The following is a 24,479-nucleotide window of genomic DNA, read 5'->3' as shown; positions in this document are numbered from 1 at the left end:
TGCACAAATCCCACTGCTTGTGAGAAAGGTTGCAAAGCGTTAGGATTAGAAGAAAAACAGGTCTACGAAAAGGAAATGTTGGGTTTTATTTAGGCGTGCAATGGTACGGTATGTTTTCAGTACAGCACAAAAATATATAGAAAATGTATTGTTAATATCAGGCATTATAAATATATAAAGCACAATCTAAAACCTAATAAAGCACATTATGTAAACATGGTAAAAAAAAAAAAGTTTTAAAAAAAGGGTTAAAATAAAGTGCAATATTTATTACAGGAACATATATAACTTGGCTCAAACACCTTAGAGGTTCCTAAATGCTCAATTCTCACTTATCCTCGGCTATCCTCACACCCATCCTTCTTGTCATTTCTTTAGCCCATACAGACTGCAGGAGTTTGTCAAGCAATGGCAACATGCAGTTAATGTCTTATCAACAACTCTGTACATTACTGTTGTATTGTACTGGAAAGCCAGAACACTGCCAAACTGGAGATTTAAACAAAGCTGGAGGATTATACAACATTGGTTTAACAATACTACCGCTTGCCATTGTAAAACTATCTGTTCATCCTCGATTTTGGCTCACAAAACAACAGCTGTGGAATTAGTGACAATTTTTATCATTTTGATTTGATTACTGTTTGATTACTTGTGAAAGGCTTTTGTTCAAACAATATCTTTATAAAAATTTTTTTAAGCTAAATCTGATTTATTCAGGAGGCATTTAATACAGCGTAGCTAGCTTTCCTATGCCCAATTATCAGGATTAGAAGACAAGGAACAGAAAGAGTAGTGGAGAAACAACACAGAAGGGAGCAGTCTGAATATTGGCCACAGTGGGAGTGTACAAATGGATTCTAGATATAGCCAAAGGTTGGGGAGAGTGATGGCTGACAGAAGAGTGCCAAAAGGAGAAGAGCGAGGGGGATGTAGGGAAAGGGTTGGAAAAGGGTGTGTTAGCATGGCTGCTCATGATTGTAATGGGGTGTTACTCAGCAGCTTGATATGTAACGCAATATTGCTTAAATGCCTCACAATGACCACAGGTCATTAGCCTAATTAGCTTACAATCACTTAGATTAGAGAATTAGAGAAGAGGTACACAAACATGCACACAGACACGTCACCTCCATTCACAGATGCAAGACATCATTACTTTCTGAATGGACAACATTCTCAATTCAATCTCTAGAGTTTTCAGCAGTTGTACTAAAGGCTGTACATTTTATTGTCTCTTTTAAAAAATGTATCTGTCTTGTAAAATGCTACATGTGCTGCAGACAATAAAGAAATAAATGTAATTGTTGTTTTATTAAGAACACTGTTCGCATAGGTCTAAGTGTGTGAGAGCAGGCAGATTCTGGTGTTAACTTCCTTTTATCTTAGCTCAATGACACAGAGAAAAAGATGATTAGCCTGTCCTGTCTCAAAGTGCTGCCACATCTTAAGTTTCAGAGATAAAAGCCCAGCCATGCGTCAAAGAGAGACGTTATTGTCACGCCAAAGAAAAACAAAACCCTGCAGCCTAGTGAAGGAGACACGGGGAAGCGCCGGGGAATGCCTGTTAAGACTTTTCTTTGTGTGCTGTTTTAAAACAAACCGGAGCACAGGGGTTGAGCAGACAGTCTAATGCTTCCCTGGATAATATAATAGTGTAACCTTCTAAGAAGAGACAAAGAGGGCTTTGAGGAAAGCATAGACCCCATAATGAGACCTTGCTGAAAGGCACATCCAGGGGATCCTCTCTCGCTCCTGACCCATCCAAGCCGCTTCCCACCGGCTCCTGGCCCAGACAGTAGCCTGCTCCATGGGTGTGAGAGGGAAGACGGTGACAGAGCGCAGGGTGGTCCTGGGGCCCGGGCACGGGGCATAAAGATGGGTAGTGACAGTGATGCCCAGGCTGTTGGTGAGGGGCTGTGCCAGGGGTGCTGACTGAGGTATGCAGACTATGCAATGCCGATCAGAGGCTGTACAATCCCATCAAAGGGCCCTGCATGGTCTGTCACTGGCTCGGGGTAAACCTGTCAACACAGAGATGAGCAGCCCGGGGGAAAGCTAACTCCAACCCCTCAGCCTTATACAGCCTCAGTACCAGACCTGCCAAGTGTGCGCCTCAACTTCAAGCCCAGCATTGAGAAAACTGTGCTTCTTACCATGGTACCAAGCCAAAGGTCCCCAGAATGTTATTGTAACGCTACGTTCCATCAGAAATCCACATTCATCAACTTTTTGAGACAATTTGCACCAACCTCTGCTGATTTGTTGGGAACTGCCTGTCTATTATGACCAGGATTAAAACACCTGGCCACAATGACAGCTGTTCCAAGGCTGTGTTTTAGATCACTAAGGCCTGCTGGGGCAGATGTTTTAAGTCACTTCATTTACAGTGGAGAAAAACTTGATTGAAACATAGTTACCTTAAAGCCAGGAATCTTAACTAAACTCATCCTGTCTAGTTATTAGGTTGAGATATTCATTCTGACTGGTTAAAGGCTTAAAACAAAATAAATGAAAGCAGCAGTGCATATTATAGTTTGTTTATAGCACTAAGATTGAACACGCTCTTTCTCCGCAAAACCTTAGCAAACTGTTAAAGGGAAAATACTCCCTATATAATTCTGAGTGATTGGAGGTCTTCCAGACATTTAAGCACTAAATCCGGATTTTTTTATTTCAAACCGAGAGTTCAACCAATGATCTCACTGGATAATAAAACCAACTGTCTGATCTAAAAATGAATTGACAGGTTTTGTAGCAATTATTAAGGCTTTTGTGTTACATTGATCACACGAGTGGCCGGTAGATAGGGTTACACTTGTTCCATAGAGCCATTGGACAATGTTTGGCATCAATATCGCAGGAGAGCTAGTTGGACTAATTTCTTCCGGCTTCGTAAAACAGCTTCCTTGTCAAAATGTATTCCCACCCTTAAAGTGGGCTTTTCAAAACGGGGGGAGGTACTACCCATACAGAAATCTAATATATGGCCATTTATGGCCATACACATTCAAATTCATAACATACATTTTAAAATACACAATCATATATGTTAATTACCAAACCAAATTATGTTTACAACATATATGCTCATATAAGACATATAGGTTTCATACACATATTGCCATCTCCCAGATTCTTGGGAGGTGGTTAGCTATCCGGTCTTAGTCCTTTTTTTTTTTTTTTACTGTTTTCTGATAATTTGCTGGTGGTAAATTTGGGTATTCCCAAAGCAACTTTCCAATTATATGTTGACTCCAAAGCAGGCCTAGCTAACGTTGATCTTATGATATCAAACATGTAGTCATTTGTTCTAGAAAACTGTGCCATTACCTGCACCCTACAGGTAGTGTAAAGTACAGTATTCACACAGACCGTCTTTTCCTAGATGACACCACAGCAGTGGAGCAATATTAAAAGGAAAAGACTTACGATACAAGCAGCCAGCCTCTCCGTTGAGTTGAGACCATCCAGGACAGCATTTGTACACGTTCTGGTAATCTTGCTTGTAGACTTGTCTGTATGCTGTGTAATATGCTGTCCTGTTATTAAGAGAGACATTAAAGTATTAATTAATACAAACAGTGTTATCTGAAATTATTCAGGGAATTCAAAGCTGCACTACATAAAGCATCCCTGGTTCTGTAAAATAATGTAAGGTCTTGGTTAATGGCACAATCAATGTAAAGTGTTTGTTGGGGGAGGGGGGTTGACTTTGGGACGGTGTGGGTGAGTGGATGGGCTGGGTTGTTAATGATGAGGATTAACGAGTAAGAAGAAAAACAGTTAGATCCAGTACAGTAATTATCTTGCATTTCTCACTCTTTAAAGTCACAAACAGTATAATAATCAGCAAACATGTTCCCAGTCTTTTTAGTCACCCCATTCAAAGTGTGACTGGCAGACAGTACATCAGAGCAGGGTAGCTATCCCTGTAGTTTAGAAGGTCTCAAACGGCTCCATAGTCATTACTCGTCGTGGAAAATCACTTTGTTTACGGCATGTAATTGAGGCTTTGGCTGTCTTCAAAGCTGCCTGCCTCCTGGTAACATGGTAAATACACGGAGAAAGCGGGCCTAAACGGCACAGTGAGAATCTCTCCAGAGTGTTAGCTATGAGTCTCAGAGTCAGGGGCTGGCCACAGACCCCCCCCCCCTCCCCCCACAGGTATGTACCTGGCCTATGGAAAGGCCTTGGCTAAATGGGTAGCTTAGTTAACTCTCCTGGAGAGTTGGCTACACCTTGCACTTAGTGCTACATGAGAAGGTTTTAAGGCCCTGATTACAGAACTAAAGAGAGGGAAGAGGAGAGGAGACAGGGGAGGGATTTTGTCAAACATTTAGGGGGGGTTGAAGATGAGCCATTCTGTTTAGACAGAGATTTGACATGATTATTGTTAAGACTATGTCAATAACAACTACACAAAACAGATTTATCAACTGGCTATACATACTAAAGAGTCTAGACAGAACATAATGACAATGCACAGAAGAGCATTCCTCAAGAATTCCTCAGGACAAAAAGGGATACTTGAGTATGTGAATGGCTAGTTAAGATGTTTAGGAAAGAAAACTGGACATGTGAATAAGGCTTCATGTTGTGACAGAGACATTTGGATTTAGCCAATGCTCCAATGGATAGAGTCATCAGTTTCTGCATGAATGAGAACATTTAATTTGTCAGACAAAAATGTCGGCCTCTTCATTATAAAACATTTTACAGTTCTACTTCTGTGGGGAAAATTCAGCAAAGAATGAAGGTTTTAAACGAATTCCTCCATGTTTATGCATCTGCGAGCGGCCAAAAGCCATAGAGTGAATTCATGAATTAATGAATGGATGGAGGAATAAAAAGATAAAGGAGTGGATGACTGGATGGATGGATGAGTGGAAGAATTGAATAATGTAGATGGAGACAGATGAAGAGATGGCTGAATGCAGGACTCACCTTCTCTCGTATCCCATGCACCAGTTCTGTCCTGAGCAGCCTTGTTTCCAAGCCTTGACCATGCGTGTGAAGGCTTGCACACACGGCTGCCTTTGAGCAACTAGCGTCACCTCCCGCTCTGCACACACATTAGGCCTAAACCAGGGCAGTGGCAAAAAACAAAGAACATTTAATCACATTATAATATATTTAAGGAGATGAAATTAGGGTCTTCTGAAGAATTAACATGACAATGAATGTAAGAGTACTACTTTAATAAATTGAGGCAACTACATAGAATATTTCCAAAAAGATTCATAAAATAAATACTTGGTTTCTAGTGTTTCACAAAAACAAATAAACAAAGTAAAATCAACTTTCAACATGCCAATAATTATTGTGAATTTTAAATGCATTTTTTATTAGAGAAAATATATGTATTTTGTTAAACCAACTAGTTTTGTCAGGTTTCTTGAATGTAACATTGCATACATGTATGCATGTTTAATGGAACATTCATACAAATACACTAAACCAGCATTAGCAGGGATGGTTGTGTAAAGAACTCAATACTCTGAAGACCAATTGCAAGCAACACAATGTGCTGCTTCTGCTCTGTCAGTGAAAGGACTAATGATGGAAATAGGTGGTGTCATCATGAAATGTCAATTAATGATCTATCTGCACCACAGCACAACAAGCTGCCTAATATACACTATACCATTTCACCATTTGGGGTCACTTAGAAATGCCTTTGTTTTTGAAAGAAAAGCCATTTCTGTCCTTTAAAATAACATCAAATAAGATGCAGGCAAATGTGATGGTCTGGGGTGCTTTGATGGTGGTAAAGTGGGAGATTTGTACAGAGTACAAAGGGATCTTAAAGAAGGAAGGCTATCACTCCATTTTTCAACGCCATGCCATACCCTGTGGACAGTGCCGGATTGCAGACAATTTCCTCCTACAACAAAACAATAACCCAAAGCACAGCTCCAAACAATGCCATGAAGTATTTAAGGAAGAAGCCGTCACCTGGAATTCTGAATATAATGGACTGGCCAGCACAGTCACTGAATCTCAACCCTATTGAGCTGTTGTGCGAGCAGCTTGACCATATGGTTCATAAGAAGTGCCCATCAAGCCAGTCCAACATTGGGAGGTGCTTCAGAAAGCATGGGGTGAAATATTTTCAGATTACCTCAACAAACTAGAATGCCAAAGGTCTTCAAAGCTGTAATTGCTACAAATGGAGGATTCTTTGACAAAAGTAAAGTCTGAAGGACACATTTATTATTTCAATTAAAAATCATTATTTCTAATCTTGTCAACAACTATATTTCTTATTCAAAATAATTTAATGTATATATAATGTAGAATATATATAAGCACAGCACCAGTAAGAAGCTTGATTCACCTACTCATTCAAGGTTATCTTAAGTTTACCTATTTTCCACATTGTAGAATAATAGTAAAGATATCAAAACAATGAAATGACACATGGAATCATGTACTGTAGCAGCCAAACAATTGGTTAACAGATCCAAATTAATTTTATTTTGTGAATTCTTGAAAGTAGACACCCTTTGCCATGATGACAGCTTTGCACACTCATTCCATTCTCTCAACCAGATTAATGAGGTTGGTGCTGATGCTGACTCCGAACCTGCCCAAAACTGGCACTACCTTACAAGAAAAGATTATAGTTTGAAACTGCAGTAAAAGCGCACTACGTCTGTATATTTTGGACACAGTAATTATAGAAGTATAGTTATAATACCTCTCCATTAGGCTAACTGCAGTTACACCGCAAAATTGTCGGTAAAAAAATTTCATTTCACAGGGACAATACAAGGAAATAAATGAAAATGTTTGTACTTGAAGTTAACCTTATATTTATTTATCTCTGACTTATCTCAACTGTTTTTCCAGTATTCTCTCCTTTAGGCTAGGCATATGAACATTGGAATGAACATCTGAGGAATGCTGCATAATTATGTAAAGGTTGGCCTATAACTTAACAGTTTATGTTGAGAGAGACAGCGTATTCTTATGACAACGCTGCCACAGATCAAGGTGCATACCTTTCTGAGATATATACAAGTATACAGCGCTAGAGTTGACTGGGTGTTGTCTTGTTTTAACTACATGTTTAGCCTAAACGATATTTTTTTCTCCTTTCAATGTGAAGCATGTGTTATAAAAAATGAAAACATCACATAATTATGATCAACATGAACCTTCTAAGAAAATCATAGTTTTGTTATTTTGTTAATAGACTTCAACCTCAAATAAATAGGTTCAACCTCAAATAAATCGCAGTAGCAGTAATCATTTGACATAGGTATTATGAGTTAGATTGTTGTGACTCCAAAAAGACGTCAAACCAAATATTACAGCTTATCAAAAAATACTTACATATACGGTTGTAGATTTCCATAGCGGGACAATGCGTAAATTCCGTCGATAAATATCACAAGTATTGAAACGAAGATAAAATCCATTTTCACTTTCTGATAAACGTAACAATATTTTGCGTAGGCATTAAACAGCATACAGGTAACAATACTGAGACGTTATAAACAAAAAATACATTATACACTACTAAGTCTGTTGGCAATTCACTGAGACTAATTGAGAAAGCACGCTAGGCAAACAAATGTTTCTAAAAACTCTGAGGAAACTCAGAACCACACCATTCAAAAGTGATGCAGCCGTACATCCCGTGGAGAGGTGATGCTTTGAGGTCGTTCCACATGGAATTAGACTACTACATGCAGATGTTGAACGCACATGCGTGCGCAATCTTCCCACAACGAGTGGGGGTAGCACTCCTTTGAAGAGATAATGGTTCGTTTCAATGGTATGGGTGGGTATTGACAGAGAGTGTAGCTTTTACACGAACATGTTCAAGTGTAAAATAATCTTGCAAGTTCTTCTAATACAGCATGCTCATGTGAATTGTTTTGAGGGCCCCATAGCTACAACAAAACAATACCTTCTAGGCCATTAATTTATACTCAGCATGCCTAAGTATATTCGGCAGCAATTAAATCAACACTAATCTGTTTCGCAGTGGAAGAAAATCTGATTAAATTCATTAAATAAAAATTGCGCTGTTTTTGTGAACACACCTAAATGACAAGGAACATATAGTGGTTGGAATATTTGGGAAATAGTGTTATCCAAGGCTGCCTACCTTACCCAGTCAGAAAACTATAGAAGCAATAAATCAGAGAGAGAAATGGTAGATATGCCAATCTCTGATGGAGGACAGAGGGTGGTCAAGTTGCGAAGGTCAAAATGCAGGACACAGCTGATCCTGACGGTGGTCAGGGGGTCAGACTGGGGCAGAGAAATACTGCTGCTCTTGAAACTATCTAATGAAGACTAGAGGGCTAATTCCACACATAGTCTAATTTCATTTTTTTTAAGTCAATGTAGTTCACTCAGAAACAATTGCCACTATTTTCAAGGAAGTCCTGGGTTCCACATAAGAAATAAACATGCCCCACATGAAGCATATACAGCATGCCCAGTATCATGCATACAAAGGCACTAAAAACACAGCACACACACAAGGACACGCATCACATGCAGCAGCTTCTAGGACTATTCTAACAGTACATTTTGTCTAGATTTGTGTACAGCTCCTTTTTAAGGCTGACATGCTAGCGACCTGTTGTATGGATAAATCCTGCTTGTTCCATTGCAGTGGTCAAAAGAGCTGCAGAATGCCTTGGAAAGTCACACTTTCCACCAATGGTTGTGCCAGCAGGTGCATGCTCCCTTATTCATAGGATTTGGGGGCTCTTGCACCCCAAAGGTATGGGTGGAGACTCCAATCCAAAAAGGCCTGAAATGTATTCAGGCAGAGCATCTGTAGCCATGAAGACAGGTTGTTGCAACTGATTCTGTCAGCCAATAGTTTGATATCAGCTTGCAAAAGAACCTCTGTCTTCATGTGTGCCCCCTGTGAATGCCGTCTCGTGATATGAGCGACGTGGCAGATTATGTCCTGTAGCTGGTTCAAACCTGTCTGCTTGCACTTATATGGAGTAAGAAAATAACCTGGGGCACAGTAGCCCAGGTGAATTATCAATGTGAGATTGTCAGGAGGATGTCCCCTCAGAATTAGTCCCTTGCACTTTATTCAGTGCCATGCACAGACAGCAGTTTCCCCCTGATAAAGCTGTTCAGTCCCGTGTATTTTTTTGGCCCATCTTTATCCCCAGGTACTTCTGTGCTTGGTCATACAATCAATCAATCAATCTTATAAAGCCAAGGTCAGGGAATCATATTTGATTGCTAACACCCCAAAGCCGGAGGGTACTGGCCAATTACATCCCTGGGACCCCTGCGTAAATCCAAGAGTAGGATTCAAACTCTGATCTAGCAACTAACTAAATGCAAGGCAATAACTTTACTGGTGCTTCATTCAGTGGCCCTGTTCTTATAATATTTTTGTGTCACAGCTTTGGTGATTTGCCAAACAGAACAGACCACAACTATGGATTTAAATGTTTCCTTTTTTGTAGGGGTATTTACATTTTAAACAGTCTACCAAATAAAAAAAAACATTCATATTATTACAAAAGAAATGTGTAGTCTGAGATGTCAGCAAAATCCCTACTTTAAAGGCCCACTGCAGTAAACATTTTTATATTATATATTATTTTATACAACATGAAATTAAGATTTACATTTTTAAATAAATTGACTAGTGTTATTTCCTGTCAGATATTGGTTAAAAATACAACAAAGGACACATAATCAACAGGTTTGAATTAGCGGGGGTAATAGTTTTCCACAGGGGACAACACCATTTGGTCAATTGGTTAATACAACAAAAGTATTCAAAATTTCTCAGCTTGAAATGTTACCCTCCCATCACCCAGACAGTCTTAACAAAAAGTTTTCTGCACAAACAAAGAAAAAAAAAACTTTGGTTTATGTGTCTGTACCCTTTGGGGGAGTGTTTATCCTGAACAATAGTGGCATGAAAGCTTTTTTGGGGAGACTAAACATATCAGCAAAAATCTGTAAGTTGGTAAATTTAAAAAAAACATGGATAGACATTTTATATGCAAGAAAAGGACGTGTACTTGTTAGCTTGTCTTGAAGTATTTATGGGTCTGAAGTAGTACAGGTAGTGATGGCAGCAGTATTAGTAGTGAACTATGAATTAACATCATAGTTAAATGGAATGACTCATTCATGAATTGCTTGACTGACTAACTGACTGATAGCAAGGCAAAACATGCAAAAGTTGGATTAGTGTCTCTAGCTGCTTGTTGGATAGCTTGATTGGTTAAATAGTTACTGTTAGTGGGTTAATTTATGCAAATGTTTAATATTATATATATATATATATATATATATATATATATATATATATATATATATATATATGATATATTTAATATTTAAAAAAGGATAAATAGTAAAAATATATATATATATATATAAGATGAGTCACACTGCAAAGTTTAGTAAGTATATGGTATATGGATATTGAAATGTGTTAAGATTTATACACAAATTGTTGTAGGGTGAAAGTATTAATAATGTTAAAACGTTTTATTTTTCAGCAACCTGAAGGTGCAAGATCAGCCTGTAAAACATTTAAAAAATAAAAGGCATTTATATGACTAGCAAGTGGGGGAAGATTTAGTTTAAGATCAGGGGGCCAGTTTCTAAAACATGCAGCGGATGTGTCTGAACATCTAAAGGTTGAGTTGGCTTTAAGCATTCGGCTCGACCGCAAAAAACAAATGTCAATACACCGATACTGTGAAGTCTGTACATCAAAATATACATCAAAGTATAATCAGGAAAACCTTTTTTAAATTAACTCATATCTAACCAAAAATACTGTCTTGTTAGTGCGTTGTTTTGATTAACGTGGTCCAAGGGATAAGAGTAGGCTATTTGACATACGTAGACTATGGCTGATCATGCAGACATCCTCAAATTGACATTGACATATTGCTTATATCGTGTTTTGTCGTTTTGACGCTTAAAATGCACAGGTGTTTGTCTTTGAGACACAGAATGCAAACGACATTGATGAAGTTTCTGAAGCACATTCTAGTGAAATCACTTGTAGTTTGGTGACATCATGTGGTGGAAATGAGAACTACGCTATGTACAGGCGCTGGTCCCTTTGATGTAAAGCCAATTTTCGAATTGATGACAGAAAGACACTGACCCAAAATGGTTGTGCCATAACATAACCTGGAAATCATTGTCAGAAGGAGGTAACTGAACCCTGGACTCTACTACAAACAGTGTGTACCTCCACCAGCTAAGAATGAATTACGACTGGTTACTATTTTACGTCCAATCCAGTGTTTTGCAAGTTTGACACACTCCCCTAATTTCTACAGTCGCACTTGCACTTCCTTAACCCTGTGCTCAGCTGACATCACGCGTTTTATTATGCGTTGGGGATCAGCAAGAGTAGGTCTATGTGGACTTCACCGAAGGCTCACATACAAGTTTTCCCCTCTGGCTATTTTTTGTTCGCGCAACATGTCTTCGACTGGATTAGCACAATCGAAATGCCCAATTTCGGTGCTGGGATCGATGGCGTTCGGGGGTCGTGCTGACGTGGAGACTAGCACAAACATGGTGAAAGCCTACTTGTCGCGCGGACACAACGAGCTGGACACTGCCTTCATGTACACCGATGGAAAGGCAGAAACAATCATTGGGGAAATGAATCTCCCCAAAACGGGTAAACTCGTGTTAAACATGAAACGAAATGCAGGTTACCGCACTACCAGAAACAGTAGCAATGTTTTAATTACCTGCATTAATTGCATCGGCATATTTGCACGTTGGTTGAATCAAGTCTCCAGACACCCAATAAACCAACGTGGTCTCAGGTTGATGCGTAACAAAAGTAAATCTGAGACACGCGTTAGGTTATACGTTAGGTTACATTACAATGCCCTACCAAACATAGCCAAATGCGTTACCAATTTGCTAAACCTTATGAACGCTACAATTACGTATCACACAAATTAAATGTAAGTTTAGGCTGAAAGTATCACAGTATTGGGGTTAAGGTCACTGGCGGTTGGGGGGCCCCCACACCCCAAGGGCCCTGCCCTACATATCACAAAATTTGCTAGGCTTATTAAAAACTTTGAGGGCGGGAAACCCCCACTGGTTGAGAGCCCCTGAGTTGCGACTGCCAGGTAAAGGAAGCCTTTGGTGTGGACTACATTACAGATCTTTCTCCCCTTCCTGTCGAGAAAGGGGCTAAATAGTCTCAAAATCCCTGAGTCTGGCAACAATTGCCTTTGCGTATCTTACGTGCATTATGCCGCCTTCAAAATTGCTAATCATTCAATTTTGATAGATGACGGTAGACATTAGTAACAAAAAATGCAAGTGGTGCCCAACAGCACAGCATAGTGTTTTCTGAACATGCTCGCATAAAACACCCAAAGATTACATCCTTATTTAGACATGCCAGGGAGGAAGCTATCATCAGCGCCTCCATGGACGAAATACCACCGCTGCCGGTAACTAGCAGCAGCACGTCTTCACCAGCAACCAGCCTTCCCAACATGACATCAGTGTTAATATTCAAGTATTTGTTGAATACCTATTTTTCAGTGACAGTTGACAAGACGGTAACTGACTAAATAGAAACAGAAAAAACAATAACGAAACGAAAAATACTTTTAATGTTGGTTGACAAAAACAAAACTAGATTAAATTAGTGACAATAGTCAAACACAACTATGATAGTTGGGAGGATATTGAGAAGAGAGGTTCTTAGTGTTTTCTTCCATGATGTGCTTTCAGATGTCATCAAAATAATTCTGAAAGAGCATCATCCCAATATGACGTGGGATTTAATTTCACTTTCACTGCGCTCTCCGCTGCCCCTAGCGGTCAGTTTGTACTCTAAGTTGCCTAACGTAACTTAAAAATGTGCCTGTCATTGATTTACATATATGTTTGTGTACACTTCCAGACCAGTCTGAATATACTCCCAGTATCAGCAGAAAATAAAAATGTATTGATTGTAAGATAAATTAAGCCACATTTCCTCAATTCCAAAAATGTATCTCTGAAATTTAGAAACTCTGAAATGATTGTTTCTAAATAGCCAATTGTTTTCTTGACTGTATCTCAATCCAGTCAGAATTGCCACGAAGGCCAACCCCTGGGATGGGAAAACCCTAAAACCAGACAGTGTGCGCTCTCAGCTGGACACCTCCTTGAAGCGACTGCATACTCAGTGCGTGGATCTCTTCTATCTCCATGCTCCAGACCACCAGAACCCCATCCAGGACACACTGCAAGCCTGCCATGAACTCCACAAAGAGGTACTAGCCTAACTTGATTGCCCTTCACACCTCACCCCCTGCAACCAACAGGCCTGGTTGGTCCTATTAATTTAAATGCCAGTGGCCGACAAACGTCTTCCAAAGTTGCAGGCTAAATATTTAGGTTGATGTTACAGCCTGTGCTGAAAATCATGCAGTAATAATCCATGGCTTACTCTCCCACAGTTAGAGTATGACATTTGGTCTTATGTAGCTCAGTTGATATAACCTGGTGCTTGGAACACACTTAATGGTGTTTGATTCCCACAGGCCGTGTGTGACTGTGAAAATGTATCTACTCACGATTGTCAGTTGAAGTGGATTAGAGTGTCTAATGTAAATAGTACTGGAGATCTCATCATGATCCATTCATTTACTCCACAATTGAATTATTAGGCTAATGCAGGGATATCTTGATGCTATTTTGACATGGTCCATATTTTTTGGGTTTTCAGGGTAAATACAAAGAGCTTGGCTTGTCAAATTACGCTTCATGGGAAGTGGCTGAAATTGTTAACATCTGCAAACAGAACAACTGGATACGTCCAACAGTTTATCAGGTAACACACACAGAAAGTCTACGTTTGTCACTCACCACACTGGCAATGTTGATTATAAATGAACACTGAAACAAAAGTAAAATCTGTTTGGAAATAGAAAAGGGTGACTAACAAAGAAATGGATATAGAATAGCTTAGCCTGCACAGTGCCTGCAGCTTATTTAACGTTGCTGTTGGCTGCTTGGCCGCGGTCGCAGGTCTCCCTGATAAGTTTTCTTTTTGCGGTGTCGCTTTATCTCCATGTGTGTAGATGTTTGATATTCACTGTACATATTTTTCCAAGTTTATGTAAGTTGGCAAGATGTGCAAATAACATATTGGCATCGAGGTGACATCCACTGCTAGTTTTGGAGACTGGTTGACCCCAAGATTCAACCAACTTCTGCAATTTTCCAATGGTGATCCTTGGAGAATTTGTTTAGCTCTCAAAACGTTCCCCTCACTGTGTGTGGGAACGAAATATAATTGGATCCTCTTCCAGGCAGCTTTAGTTCATCATAGCTGTAATTGTTTTCAACTTCTTAATTATTGCTGTGATAGTGAAGATCAGGTCATAGGGATATCTAGAGAAATGTTTAAAATTACCTAACAATGTTATAACTAAATAATATCTATAAAATATACATTGTTTCTCCATTCTGCAGGGAATGTACAATGCAACTACAAGACAAGTGGAGACAGAGCTACTACCATGTCTGAGATACTATGGCATCAGATTCTATGCATACAACCCTCTAGCAGGTGCTGTGCATATAGCACAGGTGTTCCCAACATTTGGGGTGCACCTTTAGTATAGAATTATGGACAATTCTACAATCACTAATATTTATTACCGATTTACAGTGTAGATTTTCCCCATCTGATATTCTGCATTTTTTAGTTGCTTACATTGTATGTTATCCGATTGTCCACCAAAACCTAATATTAGATTAAGCAGACCCTGGGTAACAACTCATATTTTAATAAATGTAACAGTTAATAAATACATTTTATTCAGAATTAAAGTTTGGCAATATCCAAAAAGTTATTACACACAGACTCAATGGCTGGTTCCTCCAACTTTAGCAACAACATAACTGCATCCAGTCCCTTTGTGTAGTTATTGATAAGTGTCACCACTGAAAGAATTTTTGCCCACTCCTACATTCAGAGCTGCTTTACCTATATTTGTGGATTTTAGAACATGAACTGCTCAAAACCTTTATCACCAAATTGCATGTTTGATTATCTTGCACAAATGAAAGAAGCACCAACTGTAATGTCACTGTTTTGACATTTCTGTTATGTGGAAATGGGGTCTGTGGAGAAACAACCCCTGCATGTTAATGCCTGTTGACAACTTGGTATAACATGCTGCTCATCTATCCAACCAGGAGGCCTCCTTACAGGGAAGTATCATTATCAGGACAAAGATGGCTCACAGCCATCAGGACGCTTCTTTGGGAACAGTTGGGCTGGTGCTTACCGAGACAGGTGAGATGAAAGCAAAAAAAATGAAAACACAAATAATACCATAGTATGTTAATAAATTCAATATGGATGTGTGTTGTTTGTCAGGTACTGGAAGGAAAGCCAATTTCAGGCAATAGACCTTGTTCAGAATTCCCTGGAGATGGTGTATGGCTCAGACAAACCCAGTATGACATCTGCTGCTCTACGCTGGATGTACCATCACTCTCACCTCAAGGTAATAAGCCACCTGCATTATGAACAGGGACAACCCATGATTAGATCCTGTTGGCCACTTGGCTGCAGTTCAACAGGGAGTTTTACAGGATTAATGGCAAAATGTCCACACTACTCAACATCATGGATTATTGTATAGAGTTGAATAAAAAGTGTGGTGCATTTAGTTCTAATGGTTGTCTTTAAGTAGCTGGGCTTTATTTCCATTGTTTTAGGGAGATTTGGGTGATGGTGTCATCATTGGAATGTCCAGCATGGAGCAGCTGCAGCAGAACCTGTCTGCCTCTGAGGAAGGGCCTCTGGATGAACGGGTGGTGGAGGCCTTCAAACAGGCCTGGAACCTGGTGGCACATAACTGCCCCAATTATTTCCGTTAAGAGGTCTCCTCAAAAACTCCCATTTGTCGAGTGCCTACACTTAATTGACTATCTGGAGTCTAATGTAGCTTTATTACAAGTGAGACAGTTCAATTCCAATATTAGAATGTATTAATTGAAACAAGCTAGGAAAGGCACCCATTAGAATTTATTCTGTATATTCTAATTGTGAATTCAATGAATTCTAGGGGGATTTTTTTTCTTTTTTTGGAGGCTGTGTCTTCGACTTTAATAAACTAGATAACAATGGGGACACAACCAAGCCTACTGAGTTTGAAACAGTTGTATGAGAAGTACAAAATATGGACACGTGATTCCGTGGGTAACCTTGCCAATGTTCTGCATCAGAATCAAGCACTCTATTGGCAGAGGAAACACCTAAATGTTGTTTTTATTAAGACGTTAAATATACAGGTCATACAGTATAAAAAAAAACAATCTGCAAAATCCTTTGCTTCATCTAGATTCATTCCCCATCTCCTTCTTTGTCATCATTATCCTGCATAGCCTCATCCTCCTCTTCTTCCTCAGTTAGCTTTTCAAAGTCGCATGTTTCAGAGTTCCACATGCACTTGACCTGCACTCTGAATTCAGCCATCTCAATCCCAAAGAGTTTCTATGATAGAGAAAATTATAATTGGATCATATTAGCCATGAATTAACAAATATATTAATGATCAGACAGGAATATTAGCAGGTGTAGATTTGGGGAAATGTTAGAACTCACAAGAATTCGGGCTTGTTCAGGGGTTAATGTGTCACCCTCTTTGCACACATCATGGTCTTTCAGCAGCGTCACCACTCCTAAGCCAAAACAATAGGGTTAGTCAACAATTGCTAAATGTATTCCTTTGCAAATACTAAAACAGATATTTAAAAAGGAGCTTAGGTTGTTGGATCAGAGGTTCAAGTTGCAGACGAATATGTTCAGACGGTTATTGTAAATTCACTTATTTTAATTGACTTGACTGGTAAATGATAAAATACATAACATGTCACTGTAGGGCGGTAACATCCAAGTCCCCTTTACAGAAACCGGTTCTCACCCTTCTTGAGTGCTGTAGGGAGTCCCAACTGTCTCAGCTGTGGTTCCATGGAGTGAGGGAACTGTTCCAGTGGCCCCTCATCAAGCGTTACTGCCATCTCAGCCTTGTTTCCTGCTCGTGCAAAGTCCATCTCTTTGAACTGGCTGAAATACCTGAAAAACATTTAGACAGGAATGCTGTTAAGAAAATATACAGGGAATCTCCTCCAGTACAATTGACTCGATCTACTACAAAAATATTGCATTCCCTTAAATTGCCAGCTTTTCCCAAATTATTAATACTACTAAATGGTGTCGTAGACATACACACACTGGGTTACCGGTGAGATCAGGTTGGTTTATTAGGTTGACAAATTCACTTGTACCGTACAATTCATAAAGGCAGGTTAAAGCAACAGTCCCATAATTCCACTGATGACAGAAACACAGTGATGTTCAAAAAGTATTTGTCATTCTTAATCAGTCATTACTAATTGCAATCATTAAAGTCATCTAGATACAGTACTTCACTTGCCGTACTGTCGGACTGCTCATCATGCAGGAGCAAGATACACTGCCCTGGTGGCAGGCTGGGCAGTGTATCTTGCTCCTGCATGAAAATACAGTAGACTATTATGGAATGGAACAATCATTATACCAATAAAAGACATTCATTGTTTAGGCCGCTATCCTTCAATTTGTCTTAGAAGGAAAATATGGCCATGTTAGCTGGTCCAGATATCCCCAATGACATGTTAGATACAGTGGATATAAAAAGTCTACACACCCCTGTTAAAATGGCAGGTTCTTGTGAAAGAACGACAAAGATAAATCAAGTCAGAACTTTTTCCACCTTTAATGTGACTTATAATATGAACAACTCAATTGAAAAACATTAAAGAACTCACAATAACATTGTTGCATAAGTGTGCACACCCTTAAACTAATACTTTGTTGAAGCACCTTGTGATTTTATTACAGCACTTTTTGGGTAGGAGTCTATTTGCATGGCACATCAAATCTGTCAGATTGCAAGGACATCTCCTGTGCACAGCCCTCTTCAGATCATCCCACAAATGTTAATTTGGATTCAGGTCTGGGCCATTCCAAAACATTCATCTTCAGGTAAAGCCTTGCTTTTGTGGATTTGGATGTGTACTTTGGGTCATAGTTTTGTGCCAAATTTGCCTGGTATTTGGAACTGTTCATAATTCCTTCCACCCTGACTAAGGACCCGGTTCCAGCTGAAGAAAAATAGCCCCAAAGCATGATGCTGCCACCACCATGCTTTACTGTGGGTATGGTGTTCTTTGGGTGATGTGCAGTGTTGTTTTTGCACCATAAACATACTTTTTGGAATTATAGCCAAAAAGTTAAACCCTGGTTTCATCAGACCATAACACATTTTTTCACGTGCTTTTGGGGGATTTGCAAACTTCAGCCAGGCTTGGATATTTTTCTTTGTAAGAAAAGGCTTGCCACCCTATCTCATAACCCATTCATATGAAGAATACGGGAGATTTTTGTCACATGTAGCACACAGCCAGTACTTGGCAGAAATTCCTGCAGTTCCTTTAATGTTGCTGTAGGCCTCTTGGAAGCCTACCTGACCAGTTTTCTCCTCGTCTTTTCATAAATTTTAGAGGGACGTCCAGTTCTTGGTTATGTCTCCGTTGTACCATATTTTCTCCACTTGATGACTGTCTTCACTGTGTTCTATGGTATATCTAATGCTTTGGAAATTCATGTGTACCCTTCTCCTGACTGATATCTTTCAACAATGAGATCCCTCTGATGCTTTGGAAGCTCTCTGGCTTTTGCTATGAGATGCAACTAAGAATGTCAGGAAAATCCTACAAGAACAGCTGAACTTTATTTGTGATTAATCAGTCACTTTAAATTATGGCAGGTGTGTAATGACTTCTATTTAACATGAGTTTGAATGTGAGGTTAATTCTGAACACAACCACATCCCCAGTTATGAAGGTGTGCACACTTATGCAACCAGGTTATTATAAGGTTGTAATTTTTTCTTTTACATCACAAAAACCTGGCATTTTCACAGGGGTGTGTAGACATTTTATATCCACTGTATATAGCTCAGTTGCCAAGAACTTGCTTATTATCCCGAGGGCAGTAAACCTGGCTACTATAATATCAGCTATGACGTTAATCAGTGTGACATCCAGATGGTTAAATATTAGAAGATATTTCACCCTTGCCCATCCAAAATAAATGTTATACTTTCTAGTGTCCAGCTGAGAATTTTTTTTTACCAGGGCCTGAGACCAGGTTGCACTCTGGGGTGTACTCACTTTTGTTGCTAGCGGTTTAGACAGTAATGGCTGTGTATTGTGTTATTTTGAGGGGACAGCAAATGTACACTGTTATACAAGCTGTACACTCTATACTTTACAATGTAGCAAAGTGTCATTTCTTCAGTGTTGTCACATGAAAAGATATAATCAAATATTTACAAAAATGTGAGGGGTGTACTCACTTTTATGAGATACTGTAATTTAAGAATGGCGTCACTTCCTTCCTACAATGTTCCAAACACTTGTCTTTTCTTAATTGACAAATTAAGAAAATATTCGTATTTCCTTTAAGCATTTACCTGTACATTTTAAATATACATGCAAGACATAGGTGTACTTACTCTTGTACCTCTTCCTTGGTTTTATTTGTGAATAACACACCCACTTCTCCTTTAAGAAACCGAGTGACCTGTAAAATAAGCAAAAACTGACATTAATTCAACAAAATAAGTGTTGTTGTGCAAACCAAGAGTCTACAACAGTGGTGTAAACTGAAAGCTATTGAATGGGGTGGTTTTGAACCACCCCATTCAATAGCTGTGTAAGTAAAATAATTAAGATTTTTTTAATGAAAGAATACTGCAGGCTGAATTCACACACCAGGTAGAAAGTTTATAGAAATTATTCTCAGAAGAAAGTTTGGCCTGCCGTGGCCCAGCGGTCTAAGCCGCTGCAATGTGAGTTTGAATCCCAGTTATGAACCACTGGTCTACATGATTTCATCACAACAGATTACCTTGTGCAAATTGTCTTTGTATTCGCTTGTTGGTCCTTTACCTATAGCAATCATCATCACCTTGTTTTTGCCAAAAAAGAATCTGAAGAAGGAAAACACCTCATTGTCAAACTTGCAAGTTATCAAAATATACATAACACTACTTCTGTATACCATGTGTCAACTATGCAAAATATTTACAAAGCCAAAACAGGCCCCAGGAAATCACTTTCTTTGTATATGAGCCCCATGTCATCAAAACTAGTCTCTTTCAAACTTGGAATTGCATGGCTAACTGAGGTATGGTACTGAGTCTACTAATAGATTATGCACATATAGATAAGACATTACACATCCAGCTTAAAGGGGGAGGTTTAAAATAAGGGTTGGTTTTTCACTGAAGTCCATGAATGCATCTTTAAGGGTTTGTGGGGTTAACACAACACATGCAGTTAAAGGGCAAGTTATCAAAGTAATGATAACTTGCTTACCGACTGTGCTTCCAGGCTGTCCTGATGTCTTTCAATTTGTTGTTCCTCATATTTTCCACAGAGAAGATAAACAGATGCTTGTATATATCCACACATTTTCGTAACTGTAAAGACATTTAGATACACACTATGAGTTGAATACTTATACGTGAATCTGCAAACCAACACCTAGCTATTCCTTAAATTGGTATCTGTAATAGCCTGGGGACCAGGTGAGTGAATTTCTAAATCCTCAAACATTTTGGAATTCTAGAGTCCAAGTTTCCTAGCAAATTCAAAATAACTACAGTACCAGCTGTCTGTATGGTTGGTGCTCCATCTGTTTTAGGGAATTTAGGGAAAACTATCCACAGTACAGTTAAACCAACTTAAAATGTTCAATTATCTGAAGCATGAGGCAAATCACTCAACACGTAACTGAGCATGCATGCGTCACGAGTGTGTATTTATATTGTTTTCCTCAAAATTCAACACTTAGTGAATGGTTTGAAAGTTGGCTTAATTGTATTCTACTGTGGATGGTGTGGAAAATAAACATCAGCTGAGGGACTTTCATGCGAAAACCTATTAATGTATTTAAACACATTTAGTAGTTACTTTAAAGTGTATATTAATTAGCATTTCCAGAAACTAGCACTAAACTTTCAGACGTTAGTTGACTTAAAATGCAGTCATCTGGTCCCCTGTCTGTCTTTACAAGTAGTTATACTAGCGGTAGTAGACATTACTACACGTCGCTAGCTAGTAATTACCTCTTCGATTAAGTTCTGTTTTGTTTCCAGGCCCTTCTTGGTCGTTTTTGTTAACGAAACTGAGGATGGTTTAAAAAGGCAAATAATTAAGTTTGATACATAAAAGACATTCACTTCAGCAATAGTTATCCCTGTAAACATAATCTGTTAGCCATTAGCTTATCTCCATGGACAGTAGTATCGCACTAGCTGTATAGCTAGCGTTAGCGTTCTGTTAGTTTTACCTTTTGATGATAGACATCAGTTGCATATATTTTACTTGAGAACTGAAAAAAACCAAGCTATATATTTGGATAAATACACTTCATATGCTTTTCATCTACCAGATTAAACATACCTTTCTTGTCCCTCTTTGACTTCGGCATGGTTCTCACGTTGTAGGAGAAATAACAGAAATACTGATTGGGGAGATGGGAAACACGATTTCATTCATACTCATTGCCCATGCGTTTTCAACAATGCATTGTGGGTGGTTTTGTGTCCATCTTCAAGTAGGGAATGAGAGTAAATTAGGCACTAATTCGAAAACTATAATTAGCAAGACTGACGTGAGGAATAAGCACAGCATTATAACAATTTTTTTGATGTGAGACAGGTAACTTGTTCTCTGTTTTATAATCGTCATATTGCGTAAGGAAATCTGCAATTTCTCGGCTCATACCTAACTTCCTTACAATTATCTTAGCAACCGCGTGATGCCACATGACAATCTGAACAGGATTGGTCGAACGTCTGCGGGGCGGAAACGTTGTGCACCACTCCATTGATTTACCAATCCTTAACCTCTCGTTTTTTATACTTTCTCTGACATGTCAATGGTCCACGCTGTGCGTTCTGTGTAATTCTGCCCGCGACCAGTACACTTCCGACACGTGCACATACGTTGTGTCGCATTCGTTTCCATTTAGGGTCAGTTTAATTATTGAAATGCAAATGTTAAACCGTATATTGCATTGTTTTCTTTTCGTCACTTTTTATTTGTGATATTTAGAAGACGCCTATACTCTTTCAACATGAATATTCTTGTTTATTGGTTTCTGGAGTTATGCTGTACACTATTGGTGGGAGTATTTTCGGTGAGCTGGTTCTTGGGGCTCACCTGAAAGAGACAGCTCATTTGGCTCCTGCACCGCTTTCCATTAAAATTCTTCAAATACACCCCCAGAATATGTAACAGGCTTGAATTATGTTAGAGCATGAAATAGATGTTAAAATTGGTTATGTATTACTTGCTGTAATTACCAAATCGCCTTTTTTTTTTTTTACTTTTACCATAATAGGAAGATCCCCACCGTTAGTTGTTTCTACAGTGTGAATATGCAATCTTTAGTAAATCATTTTGCAATTAATTTATGTCATAGAATGCAAAGCCCATCTTGCAGATGATTCTAAAATGAATAGCCTGGTCTGTGTGAGAACAACTCATCAATGGAGTAGCCTATGTTACTCTAAGTTTAGCCGAGGAAAATAAATTCTGTCTGACAACAGTAAAAAAAATTATATACTTTTTTTGCTCATCTTTACCGAGTGCAACAATCATCCTGGAGGGAACTGTTGCTCTCATAACATAAGCAGACAAACACTTGGCAAATAACTGATTTCAGATCTGTGTACAATAATGTAATTATTGTGGATAGTTTAATATGCAGATTATACTCATGTCTATACTTACGTCAATGCCCTTCCCTCTCCCCCCGCCCAGGCTCCTCCACCCCCTGTCCAGCAAGCCTGGGCAGGCTGCCTTCCCCCTTGTCAGAGTCTCCCAAGAACTCCCCTTGTTTTCAAACATGCCATTTTATTTCTGTAAAGGACTTCAATGTTGATCTTCATTTTTTTGTTTTTACTTGTCATCAAACCAAACTACCAAGATATATATTATAGTGAACTCACAATGGTGTGCCAAAAGTCTATTAGTTCTCTACAGTATAAAGTGGAAAAGTGAAAAGTAAAGGCAAAGAAGAAGTAAAGCTTAAAAGCAATATTGTATCACAATGCCTATCCGCAAGAGTATGAGTAGTGTATAAGTAATATTATTGTTGTTTATTTAGATATATCATTATTGTTATTTGTATTTTTAAAAGAATGTAATATAATTAATAGTATGTTGTTTTACCTATAGCTGTTCTGTATTATCATGTGTTTGACGCTGTATAAGTACAAGCAAATGCCTCCAAACTCAGTCATTATACAGCAAGACAATTTTCAGGGTCAAAAAGTGAAAGGTTCTTGACAAGGCAAGTCACTCTCCAGATTTAAATCCACTTGAACATGGATTTCATTTGTTGAAGATGAGAATTAAGGCAAAATACCCCCATATTATGGAAAACCCTGGATGTATATTTTGTGAATGAAATTTGATTTGCCTCCTAAAATAATGTATCACATACTGTGACATAGATTATTTCAGAATGAGGTAACCCTCAACCAAATAGCTCACTAACTCACATTTCTATGTTTGCAATATAATATACATATTAGTACTTCGATTCTTGAAGAATTATGCAGGAAGCCAAATTTACTGGAAACATCTTGCTTCAAATGTTTACAGTTTAGTAAGTTAGAATTTTGTTCACAAATTTACCAACAGATATTTTGTTAGACATTGCTCCCTATTCTTTTAAGAAATTTTAGCTCTTGTGGTAGCTGTTTAGTTAGAACAAATTCCCTAATTATGTGAATTAGTTACACCATGCTTACGTTTTCTCAAATAAAATAGACATTTGACACTGAAGAAACGTAATATGCTGAACAGTAATGTACTCACACAGGTGGCCAGAAAGATTTATCTAAAAAGCAATGCTTCAAGGGTAACATGAAAGCAAATAACACAAGACAGACTGTGTTGCCAGAGAATAACCGCACCTTAGCAGCGTAAAAATGATCGTCTGAGTGTGGTTATCTTCTAACTTCAACATATCTTCCACCACTCCTTAGTCTGTTGCCGTGTTAAAATAACCTGTGGATAAAATTCCCAGCTGGGTCATCCAAGAAAGAAAGTAAATCAAAACCTAGCCTCTGACAAGATTTGGAGGTATGGCCTCACTAATAAAAACCCAAGTGATAAACCAAATCCAATCGAAATAACCCAAACATTGTGTTATTCGCACAGCCCTTCTAGCTGGGTCAAAATAATCCAGTGTGTGCTCTCCAATATTCATGCAGCACTGCTGGTTTGCAGAAAACATGTTTTGTGTTCTTTCAGGCATGCCAAAGGATTAGGACGTGGATGGCAGTTATATATTTCCCTCTAAATAAAATGAGGCTGAACAATGTGTGCTGTTTGCT

At 38.7% G+C, this 24,479-nt stretch overlaps 3 protein-coding genes across 3 annotated transcripts in view; 1 reads left to right on the top strand and 2 right to left on the bottom strand.

Annotated features, from left to right (window-relative positions):
• Positions 1–7,641, bottom strand: part of megf6b (multiple EGF-like-domains 6b) — a 79,751-nt gene extending 72,110 nt beyond the window's left edge. The window contains exons 1-3 of the mRNA XM_010881689.4: positions 7,342–7,641; positions 4,948–5,082; positions 3,433–3,542 (exon numbers count right to left, since the gene is read on the bottom strand). Coding sequence (XP_010879991.3) covers positions 3,433–3,542; positions 4,948–5,082; positions 7,342–7,478 — 382 coding nt within the window. The 5' untranslated portion in view covers positions 7,479–7,641. The remainder of the gene's footprint in view (positions 1–3,432; positions 3,543–4,947; positions 5,083–7,341) is intronic.
• A 3,643-nt stretch (positions 7,642–11,284) lies between these two features.
• akr7a3 (aldo-keto reductase family 7, member A3 (aflatoxin aldehyde reductase)) lies at positions 11,285–16,152 on the top strand. Its single transcript, XM_010881688.4, has 7 exons — positions 11,285–11,662; positions 13,084–13,271; positions 13,727–13,831; positions 14,476–14,572; positions 15,205–15,304; positions 15,389–15,518; positions 15,733–16,152. The coding sequence occupies exons 1-7, from the start codon at positions 11,365–11,367 to the stop codon at positions 15,892–15,894; spliced, it is 1,080 nt and encodes a 359-aa protein (XP_010879990.2). The 5' UTR covers positions 11,285–11,364; the 3' UTR covers positions 15,895–16,152.
• A 106-nt stretch (positions 16,153–16,258) lies between these two features.
• Positions 16,259–21,565, bottom strand: mrto4 (MRT4 homolog, ribosome maturation factor). The gene is given in 8 exon segments (NM_001304050.1): positions 16,259–16,510; positions 16,622–16,698; positions 16,941–17,092; positions 19,578–19,645; positions 19,973–20,054; positions 20,443–20,546; positions 21,195–21,253; positions 21,532–21,565. Coding segments are annotated over 8 exon segments (720 nt in total). The 5' UTR covers positions 21,560–21,565; the 3' UTR covers positions 16,259–16,360.
• Between the last annotated feature and the right edge of the window lie 2,914 nt (positions 21,566–24,479).

The sequence above is a fragment of the Esox lucius genome, chromosome 17 (assembly GCF_011004845.1).
Source record: "Esox lucius isolate fEsoLuc1 chromosome 17, fEsoLuc1.pri, whole genome shotgun sequence".
Lineage (NCBI taxonomy): Eukaryota > Metazoa > Chordata > Actinopteri > Esociformes > Esocidae > Esox > Esox lucius.
Note: the sequence above shows the minus strand (reverse complement) of the source record. Positions and strands in the feature narration are given on the sequence as shown.

Bases quoted from the DNA above. Each gene is read 5' to 3' on its own strand.
- akr7a3 (XM_010881688.4), top strand. From the start codon at position 11,365: ATGCGTTGGGGATCAGCAAGAGTAGGTCTATGTGGACTTCACCGAAGG. The intron at 11,663-13,083 runs GTAAACTCGTGT...ATCTCAATCCAG, and splicing joins AATGAATCTCCCCAAAACGG to TCAGAATTGCCACGAAGGCC. The intron at 15,519-15,732 runs GTAATAAGCCAC...CCATTGTTTTAG, and splicing joins ACCATCACTCTCACCTCAAG to GGAGATTTGGGTGATGGTGT.